Here is a 10,676-nt window from a genome sequence, read left to right on the forward strand (position 1 = left end):
GGACAAGGGGAAGCAATCGATGGAGGAGAAAACACGACGGTGAGAGGAGGGCGGCGAGGCGTGTTACAGGCCGACCCAATGGGTATTGAACCCAATACCTCTGTTGTCCTTTGAGACAACAAACTCGAGGGAAAATCTTACCAACACTCATGACTTTTAATACATGCCATTGCCCACAGCCTTGTATTGACGGCACTTTTGGGCTCCAGTATGATTCAGCCGTAATAGTTTGTCCAGTTATTTTCACTAAAAACACGTACGTGGCCGTATAAGATCCTAATCTTGGAGGTAAGACCTGTGGGGGGCTGCAGTTGCAGGGCTATACTGATGTGTCTGCTGGGCCGTTGGAGTGAGGTTTGGCTGTGTGGTATGTGGCTTCGCGCTCTGTCATCTCTGTCACCAGCAGCGACGAACACTTTCTGATTTACTGTTAGACGTTTATCAGACAGGCACACACATACACGCTTGTGGTCCACTTCTCCTGCAGGCACACACACGCACACACTCATTCTCACATGCACCCACACACCCACACACACACACACACACACACACATACTGTATGCACACAAACACACACAAACAAACTCACCCATCCCACTCACACACGCACATGCACCCCCCCCCCCCACACACACACACACACAGACACACATAATGTACGCACACACACAAACACACAGAATCACAAATGCACCCATCTCGCCCACCCACGCACCCACCAACTCACACACTCACCCACCAACTCCCCCACACACACACCCATGCACACACACGCACACACCTGCGCATACACACACACAAGCTCAGATGCCGACTGACCAACACTGTAGCATCCCCAGAGACACCGAGTTTTCCCTCCCAACAGCAGGGACGGAATCTGCCTCACGGCCAGATCGTGGGCGTCCACTTTAAACTGGTTCCCGCTCCCTCGCTCACTGAACGAGCCACACGGCTGCAATTAGTTGTGCTAATCAGCACCCACAAAAGCAGAGTCAATAGGGCTCAGAGCAGGTGAGAGCCTCAAGCTAGAGGGGGAGGGGGGGGGGAGAGAGAGAGAGACACGCACACACACAGTTGCCGACATGACGTACATCCATGGCCAATAGCAGACTATCGTTTTTTTGTGCCTCACGCACAGGCATGATTTGTTGTTCACTGCTTCCCACAACTCTCCTTAGTTGCACGTGTCTCATCGACGTGAACCTCTGTGTACACACACACACACACACACACAGATAAGAGTACTAAGGGAAGAGTCCTGCTCCTTCATGTCTCCACACCGTACAGTAACTGCCTGTGTTCCCAGTACTTTCCCAGGCCTATAAACTAACCAGGCCTAATCAGGCAGTTCAACTACCAGACCCTATCCCATTACCAATGCCCATTCCTCTATCTCCTCATCCCAGACAGATCATCTCTTCCCTGAGCATGTAAGGCCTTGCTCCCATTGTCCCATGTACCTCCTGCAACTCCACAACCCCTAGCCCCAGACCCGTCACTACAAAACTGAGGTAATGTCTGAATTTGTAATCACTTGTCTGTAGGGACCAGATCTCTCACCAGGCCTGCCTTCCCCCACTGTTAATGGAAACATACTTGGGGCCCGGGATGGTAACAACCAAATGTCTACACAGGGCTAAACCAATATTGGGACAAATGGGGGTTTAGCCTGCAAGGTCCTTTAAAGACTCCAGGTTCTAGTTATATGGGTTTAGGAAAAGTATGAGTACGAGTATCTGTTTACCACCCCCTTCCATCTCCATTATCTGCAGGATAGACCACAGAGACTGGTCAACTGTGAAGGCGACGTGAGGAAGTCACCAATTTGGGGGAAGAGACGCAAAACCACGACAGGAGAGAGGACATCATTAAACATGTTTGTGAAGATTTGGTCACACAATAGCGTTAACCTCCCAAATGGTATTCAAACCAGTCAGAGAGTGAAAAAATGTTAAGCATGGGCCCAAGAGAGATGACTCAAGGATCAAATGAAAAAAATGCATTGGAGGTCCACTGTTTCACAATTCATATAGCTATTGTTCTACTTATGTAACCTAGGTACCATACTATGAACGATTTTAATTTATTTTCATAGGGATGTCATTGATGTCAAGTTATAATATGCAATATTTAATCTCCCTTTGTAAGGCATTTCCATCGTAAGAAAGGCCCGTATTGGGTATTTTACAAAAATTATGATATTCAGTTGCACTGTTTTCTTCCACCGGATTTTCTTCAGCATGAAATAGGATGCAATTTATCCAGCCCACCTCTATGAAACCTCCACACAAGGAAGCGGCAAGAGTTTAATCTGTGAACAGTGAATTCACTGCACCTATCAAAACTCATTTTGGATCAGGGGCGAGAGGGTCCCGTGATTTTGTATTTCCCCATCTCCTGCTTCCTTTCCAATCCCTTTCTTTCAAGAGGGGCAAAAAGATAAAGGAGAGCCATACATGCAGGGATAATCCCACCCTTCTCTAAAGAGGAAATGATTGTATTTGAAGTTATGGGAGCACTTCCTGGAAAGGAGGAAATGCCCAGCAGTTTAATGCCTGCGTCCTGATCTAGGAAAAACACAGCTCAGCGTTGGCACACAGACAAATATACCCCTCTCTTCCTCCACTCCCACCTCACAGCCTCTACCTCAACCATTCTTTGTGAGTTGCAATTTATATCTCACAGAATAAAGAAAAGTCGGGAAAACTCTGAAGGCTCCTCCCGGCCAAAGGAGTGAGGGGAGGAAATTGCATTGATTTAAGCTCAGCTTCTTTTGGCGTCTGTCCGCCCTTTTCGCTTTCCTCTCCCTAAGTGAGAAGGTTTTTTCCAGACAGTTTGGTTTAGATACAATAGTGTGTAAAGTGTTTTTTTTTTCTTGTCTTTTATTTTATTCATAGCTGTGCTGAGAGAATCTGACAGACAGCACGAGGCTGCTCTGAAACAGAAACCCTTCCAATGTTGACCTGCTGGCTCAGGCTTCTAAATGACCTAGCACACTTGGTGTCATGTCATGCAATCATTAAGATTTCTGTAGATTATCTCACACTGTCTTTTCCACTTTTAAATGTTGGGAAATTGTATGTTTGAAATGTTGAAAAAAAAAAATCTCTACGGGCTTTTAGCCTGTACCTGAAATTCATTCCCTGAAATTTGCATCCAATTAACATTATGTTTAATTTTGTGGAACCCCTAAATTAAACTATTATTGTGTGGGGTGGGTTGGGTGGGGGTCCCTATAGACCTATGGAGGGTATATAAGGACCCCTCATTTCAAATCCTGGAGAGGTCAGACTGGCAGCATACAAAGCTGGACACAATGATCCCATCAATCATTCATCATGGGATCTTGCAAACTCTCCAGCAGCATTTTGGTCGTAAATAAATAATAACAAAGATGCAACAAAAAAACAGACGCTTTCCCGAGTACAACACAATCTTCTTACAATCTCACTCTTGCATTCTGGTCAGGCGTCTTGCTTTTATGTGAAATAACCCCATGGCGAAGAAACGATTGCGTCGAAAACAAAGCGCGTCTTTCTTCAGCTGGTGGCCAAGAAAGACGGGGAATGGTTTGTGCAAAAAACGACGACAGCAAAACAGCGGGTCTGAGGAACAACAGAGGGAGAGAGACCAGCACAGGGGGATGCCTTCACGCAAGGGGGGGGACGCTTGATAGCCTCTCCCCTGCTGAGTTCACAGTCCATCGCCGGTTTCCCTGTGCCCTCACGGGTAATCGCCTCGTTTCCTCGCTTCGTAAATCCACCCGTTCACTTCGCCTGCCACAAACAGGGACACCGCATCGGGTGGGTTTCAGCAAGTTTGACTCAATTGCCCTTCGCGAGCGGCGACAACGTGCGTTTTTCGCGACGGGGTGCCTCCCGGTGTCCTCTGCCTCCACCAGGGATGATGTCGTCCACATGGGTGCATGGGATGCAATACACCAGCAGGGGGTGGGAGCCCTGGACCGATGTGGTGCCTGAGCACCAAGGCATGGGTCCAAATCGAATAAAGCAAAGAAAGTAAGCTAAGTAAACAAAGATCCACAGTTGCTCATTTTCTGGTATCGAGGGGGCCTTTCTCTTTGACAAGCCATGCTCTCAGAACGCAGTGTCTCTTTATCAGTCTGTTAATACAAACCCTGACTTCCTACGAAGAAAACGCCACGTCAGTCATAAACGTCACTGTATCCCAATGCTAAATTGAGTGGAATGCCTGTGCCTTTTTCTTGTCTTCGTGCAGGCTTCCTGGGTGAAACCTTAGCCTGCTATTACAAGCTGACGGACTGGGGTGGGCATCTTCCAACACATTGGAACGGTTAGGGGGGGCTCGACCCCCCCCCCCCCCCCCTTCTGACCCATTGACCTTGCCTCCACTGATACGTACATGCAGCCTCCCAAAGACGCCCCCAGGGAAGTCATGGAGAGGGGGAGGGATTGGGGGCGGGGGGGGGGGGGGTGGTGGTGGGGTGTACAATGGGCCCCCTATACCACGTTTGAGACGTTTTCAAAGCCCCACGGACACACGTGTGTGTGTGCGGCACGAACCGCACACACACACACACACACACACGCTGACAGCTCTGCTTGCAGCAGCCCTTAATGTCCCCGGTTTGATGGGTGGCAGGTTGGGGGGCTCAAACCCCCTGTCATTCTTTCATGGCGCCCTTGTCCCACTCGCCCTGCTCTGGGCTCTGCATGACAGAAATGCCTTTGGAGCAACAACAAAAAAGGTGCAGCCAAGCTGTCAGAAGTTGAGGTGCCTCATACTCCCGCCCCCCCCCCCCCCCCTCCCCCCCAACATACAAATGCATCAAATAACGACTTTTCTACAGTGCTTTCGCACGCACACGTCATTAAGGGGAACAGGAAAAAACAAGAAGAGAGAGAGAAAGAGAGAGAGAGAGAAAGAGAGAGAGAGAGGGAGAGAGAGAGAGAGAGAGAGAGAGAGAGAGAGAGAGCGCGAGAGAGCTGTTCTGAAGCTTTCTGCTGCTGGAGTCTTCAGGGAGCTGGAGAGACAGTCAGGGGCTCCTGGAGCTGTCGGACTGAAGCTCACATGAAAGCCAGAGTGAGCATGTGCAGGAGCCAGCAGAGGCTCGAGGACGACACAGCGAAGAGGAGCCCAGCTCTCTGCTGCGCCATAGCGAGCCAGCACCAGCTCCACCTCCAGACTTCATCCCACCTGCCTTCCAGCCATCCAAGATCCCCCTCGACTCTCTCTCTTTCTCTGTACCTCTTTCTCTGTACCTCTTTCTCTGTACCTCTTTCTCTGTACCTCTCTCTCTGTCTCTCTCTCTCTCTCTCTCTCTCATTCCTTTTACGCTCTCATTCTTTGCCCATCGCTTTCTCACTCCTCCGCTATCCCTTGTTCACCATCTTTGCTGGTGTATTTTCACCCTTCCTTCCTGCTGATTCTCTCCCAGTCCTACTCTCCCCCTCCCTCCCTCCTTCTTTCTGTCTGTCTACTCCACTCTTCGCTGCCCCAGCCGTCTGGGTTCCTCTACCTCAGGTTATAATACTTAGACTGTGAAATCATCCAGTGCTCACACCCACCCCAACCTACCCCACTCACTTATAGCAGATCTTTAATATTTATGGCCACAAAGCCTGGAGAGCGGGTGGGGGACAAAGCCCGCCCTGGCTTGCTGCTCCCTGGGTAGAGTAAGCCACTGGAAGGGGGTTGGGGGTTGGCTGGTGGTTGCGCTCATGCAACTTGAGGCCTGTAGGCCCCCATCCTGAAGTGATTAGGGTGCAGGAATCTGAACCTGACATTGCTGACACAAGGCCCCCGTCGCCACATCCTGCTCACAAATACCCCCCCACCCCCCAACTACCCCCACCCCGCCTCACCCCACCTCTGCTTTGCTGTATTAAATCTTTTGATAAGAGGAGCTGGGGTATCATTGTGTGTGTGTGTGTGTGTGTGTGTGGGGGGGGGGGGGGTAGGATGCAGGGATTCAGGGACACCGAGGAAAGATGAAGTGGCTAGGAGGATACTGAAAAGGGTGCCGACTCTTTTGGCTGTTTCCTTTACTGTTTTCTTGCTTCCTGGTGTGATGTCGGATGTAAACAGGAACACGCCATGAAGGATGCCAATTTTAGGCCAATTATTCGGAGTGAAGGGCTTTGTGCTGTGGCATTTGCCTGCCTCGCATATCACACAGACTGAGAAAGGTGTGGTTTCATTTTTTAAACATGTTCAAAAGGCTGGCATTTAATCATACTCAGTCACACGGTTATTGTGTCTCCCACAAATGTATGTATTTTCCTGATGACTTGTATCTGTACAGCAAATAACATTTCCTGGTTTACAGGACGGATAAGTAGTAATCGATGTTCCGTATGCTTTTCCTGCTTTGTCTCCATCCTGAAGAATTGACTGGAAGCATATTTGTCATCTTTTCAACCTTTGCATGCCAATGAAAATATTAGCATTTTACAGTCTGACTTCAGGGTTCCAAAAAAAGATGATGACGGTCTACTACTGCCACCTGGTGCTATGGGGTGGTATAAAAAGATGATTTTTTTCCCCCTAAACCAAACATTTGATCAAAATGATGGTATTGGCATTACAATGATCAATTGTCCTTCTTAAGTTTATCACCACTTCTCATTGCAATCAATCGTCCTTTCATTGGATTGTCATTTCCAACAAACTAGCATTCATTTGATTTCATTAATGAAAGATGTGAATGATGTTTAACTGGAGAACAGGATCTCTCAGAATACATGAGGGGATGTGGGAATAATGAAAACTGTGCATACTGTAGTCAGCAAGGAATACAAATGCCGGCCGTGAACAAATCAAATCTATGGAAAAGTATGGAATTCCTTTTTTTATTGATCCCTTTTTCTTCAACGCAACAAACACATGATCCTATAGGCCAGGCCTGGTCAATACAATATGAAGATTTATTTTGTAGCTCCTCAAAACATGCCAATTGGTAGACCTACTTAGGGTTACACAAAAGTGTCAACAAATGTGTTGATAATATACTATTTGACAAACAAGAGCAGGCAGCCCTTGGTGGGGTGGAATACATCTAAAATCAGTAGGATGAAGCAGCAACAAAAAAATTCCCAGCATAAAAGGGAACACCTTTCATACTGCGCAAAAAATGCTACACTGACTCAACAGTAGTTCTCTAGTACAGGAAACAGCTATATTTGTCAGTCTGGCGACACTTAAGGAGTTTGAGGAAAGTTTCCATCTTGTGAGCGTCCTTCTTGAAGCAGCTGAGCAGAGCGTAGTCCCTGATGACCGACTCCAGCATCTCTGGCTGAACGTCGTACTGGACCAGACTCTGCTGGTAAGTCGAGGCGCTTAGACTGCTCTCATCCAGCATCTTCTCAGGCACCCAGGAGAGAGCGACGGAAGAAAACAGACAATCTGTAAAGCTCAAAGTTATGGACATATCTGCGGGCAAATGTGTGCCCTGCGGCTCGGCACTTCACAAGCTTGCTTAAGCATGTCAACCCCTCGCCAAACATGCATGGGCCTACCTAAACTGATTTAACAAGTCAATATATGACAAAAAAAGAAGCTGAACAAAGATCTACTTTTTCAGTATTAGTATGCACATAAATACCCCACCACCATACAGGTACATTTTTAAGTTACACTTTAAGGATCAAAGACAGACTTTGACCCAAAGTTTCTACTGTACAGATGGCTAGTTCCTGTTACTCTCAGACATGACTGTTGATGACCTACCTTCTTAATGAGGACCACTATTCCTTGCTCCAGACTCAGGAGTTTCTCCGACACCCATTTGGTCTTGTTAAGCAGTGTATTGGGAGCGTCGTCATAGCGATCCAGTGTGGTCTGTAGATAGACCAAGGGTTGGATCCAGGACTGGACCAGCATGAGGACCGAGTGGAGGAGCCATCTATCCTGTAGAAATGCGGAACAGTTCTAACCATCACGCACTCAAACCTCAAACGTGCAGCATTTTTGCTGCATGTTGAGCCAACCAACATGTTTCTTGCTATTACAGGTGACAGTTGACTATGGTATAAACTTAGAAGACCTTGGAAGTTGCTGAGATGTAAAAACCCTAACAGCTTGTGGTCAGCAGATGAATATTCTATTGTCAAACACCAAATCTTTTCCTAAATAGAGCAATGTAATCACAGAGAACTTTGTTTGAGTAAACCCTCTTAATCCACTTCTTCATCTGGACAATGGGGAAGCCACCGCCCTACATGAGCTGGCTGCCATATTTACACAGGTAAATAAACACAGTAGAGACACTCAAACTGGAGACAAGCGTTCACTCAAATGCATGGGACAACCACACATGTAGTGCTGCAGGCATGTCCATTAAAAACACAGTTCGTCCACAACATCTTTCGAGACACCAGTGAAGTGTTTGCTGCGCCCAGTAGTGGAGTAAACTCTGGAGAGTCCTGTTTTCATCTGCTTACCGAGACCTGCTGGACCTCACTCTTGGAACTTGGGATGGAAAAAGCTTTGGTGATGCATGTGTGTCCTGCCAGGGTCCTCTGAGAGCGCAAAGGGAAAGGGACAAACAACTCCTCCTAAACACACACACAAATACGCACACTTGTCAAATATTGCCTCATGCTTAGCCAACCCCATCCAATAAAGCTAAGCCCCCATGTGAACCAACAGAGAACCCTGCATTGTTGTTATTCTGTTCAACATCTGCATGCAGTGTCCTCTCAAGCACTATGCTGGCTGCTCCATGCTCACTGTTGTGTTGGGTCTGAACACAGCACGAAAACAAGCCAGATAGACAGGCTCCTCACAGTTGAACCAGGACACTAGTGTATCTAGTATTCTGCCTTCGATTTTTTCTTTTTTATCCACACACGCAGGTATGACTTCACGTTGTGCTGAAACCACGTCAAGCATACAAACAAAAGAGAACAAAAACGAGCACGTTTCAATCACCGATCGTCCAGATGGACTCAGACTGATGGAAGGCAGAGGCGGGCCGGTCGACGCTTACAAACAGAGAGCAGGACTCGTCGGCGACGCGGTGGATGAGCTCGGCGTGCTGAATGACCCGGTCCAGCAGCTTCTCCTGGGAGAGGGTGGGCGCGAGAGAGGGGCAGCGGACGCTGCTCCCTGGCTCATCCCTACACTCCAGAGGAACTGCCACGGACAGCAGACAGGGCCAGAGGAGCCCGGCCCAAACACCGCCTTGGAATACTGCGGAAACACACCAGCACACACGCACGCACCGCACACCCACACGCACCCATTTACAACCGTGCAAAGGAACACAATTGGGACCTGTTGGAGTACAGCGGTTTGAATGAAGTGGAGAAGGGATACCTTGCATGATTCTTGTGGTCTGAGGATGATGGTCCCCTACCTGGAGTTCTGTGGCCATCAGGTGCCTTTTTATGGTTCAGGCAGGCGATGAATGAGACACAAAGTTGGTCTGACGCAGGTTGCTGTAAGACGATACAACCACCTTTCTTTACGTTTGTGGTGCTCATGCATAAAACCCAGAGGATACAAGACATGCAACATGCCTATTGATGGCCTTGCCAAGTAAACCGAAGATCTCGGTTTACTTATCTTAGAACGCCAGTATTGGCTTCATAATACATTCTACGTTGACGTCAGTCATTTAGATTGTAGTGTTTGTGTTCATCAGTATTTCAACATTGATACTTGATTATAAATACAAGTATGTTATAGTAATTCACATGATGATCAATCCGCTCTACAAAGGCCCGAATGGAACCCTATATAGTATGTAGAATTGCTGAGCGTTTGAAAACAGCAATCACTGTTCTCTCAGTTCTAGTGAGTAAAAGCCACTGGTGAGAGCCAGCTTCCCCCACAATCCATTGCTACTCACTTTAATGACACATTTAGAGCGAGGACATTTGTCCATGAAAGTAATCCACGCAGGCCTGTTGACATAATGCCAACATAGGTGGGCGTGTAGGACTTCATTAAATCAGGCATATTGCAATTTTGTCCCTGATTACTGAGTGTCCTACATTACAGTCAGTCCCCCAAACCCACACCATTATGAGCCTAATCCAATTTAGAGAATTAAAAGTGATGGGTTCTGTCGGAGGATTTAGAAAGCCCTTCTCTTTCTTGTTGGGATGACACACATTTCAGTGGAACCGTTCTCTCCTGAATCTAAAAAGAGCAAGCGAGAAAGAGACTGCACTGTCTTTTTTCCTGTAAAGCTTTTCGAAATTCATTTGTGCAACACTGAAGCAACAACATTGCCATGATGGCAGGGTTGGGATAAGACTGTATATGCAAGGGGCAAAATGGTCATGAACACATGTTCTAGCTAGCAACTGAACTGTTCCTTTACAACAGAATATACCGCAGAATTTAGTAGAGCCGCGACAGGATTTCATTCCTGTAGCATATGGGCAGTGCGGAGGTGGCAGAGGAAGAACAGGCTGTCGCTTTTGGAGAATCAAGGAAGAGTCGTGGGAACAAAAGAACATTCGAGTGGATGGCTGAGACGATTCGAACCAAGGAGAGGTGCCCTGTTACGAGGACAAATGTCACCGTCGCTGCTCCCTATTCAGAAGCCCTCCTCAAGACAGCTGCAGCATCTTACACCAACGGCCTGTTTCAAATAACACCCTGCTCCTTTTCACCAGCCCACGCCAACCTCCCCCATCCTCACCTCCACCTTTCCCTTCCTGTCTTCCAGCGAGAGGGGA

The 10,676-nt window shown here is 47.8% G+C and overlaps 1 protein-coding gene across 1 annotated transcript; it reads right to left on the bottom strand.

Annotated features, from left to right (window-relative positions):
* Nucleotides 1-6,850: 6,850 nt before the first annotated feature.
* smtla (somatolactin alpha) lies at nucleotides 6,851-9,332 on the bottom strand. Its single transcript, XM_084673775.1, has 5 exons — nucleotides 9,304-9,332; nucleotides 8,975-9,177; nucleotides 8,427-8,540; nucleotides 7,714-7,893; nucleotides 6,851-7,345 (listed from the first exon to the last, which is right to left on the bottom strand). The coding sequence occupies exons 1-5, from the start codon at nucleotides 9,308-9,310 to the stop codon at nucleotides 7,145-7,147; spliced, it is 705 nt and encodes a 234-aa protein (XP_084529901.1). The 5' UTR covers nucleotides 9,311-9,332; the 3' UTR covers nucleotides 6,851-7,144.
* Between the last annotated feature and the right edge of the window lie 1,344 nt (nucleotides 9,333-10,676).

Source organism: Hypomesus nipponensis, chromosome 15, assembly GCF_054491055.1.
Source record: "Hypomesus nipponensis isolate SF chromosome 15, ASM5449105v1, whole genome shotgun sequence".
Classification (NCBI taxonomy): domain Eukaryota; kingdom Metazoa; phylum Chordata; class Actinopteri; order Osmeriformes; family Osmeridae; genus Hypomesus; species Hypomesus nipponensis.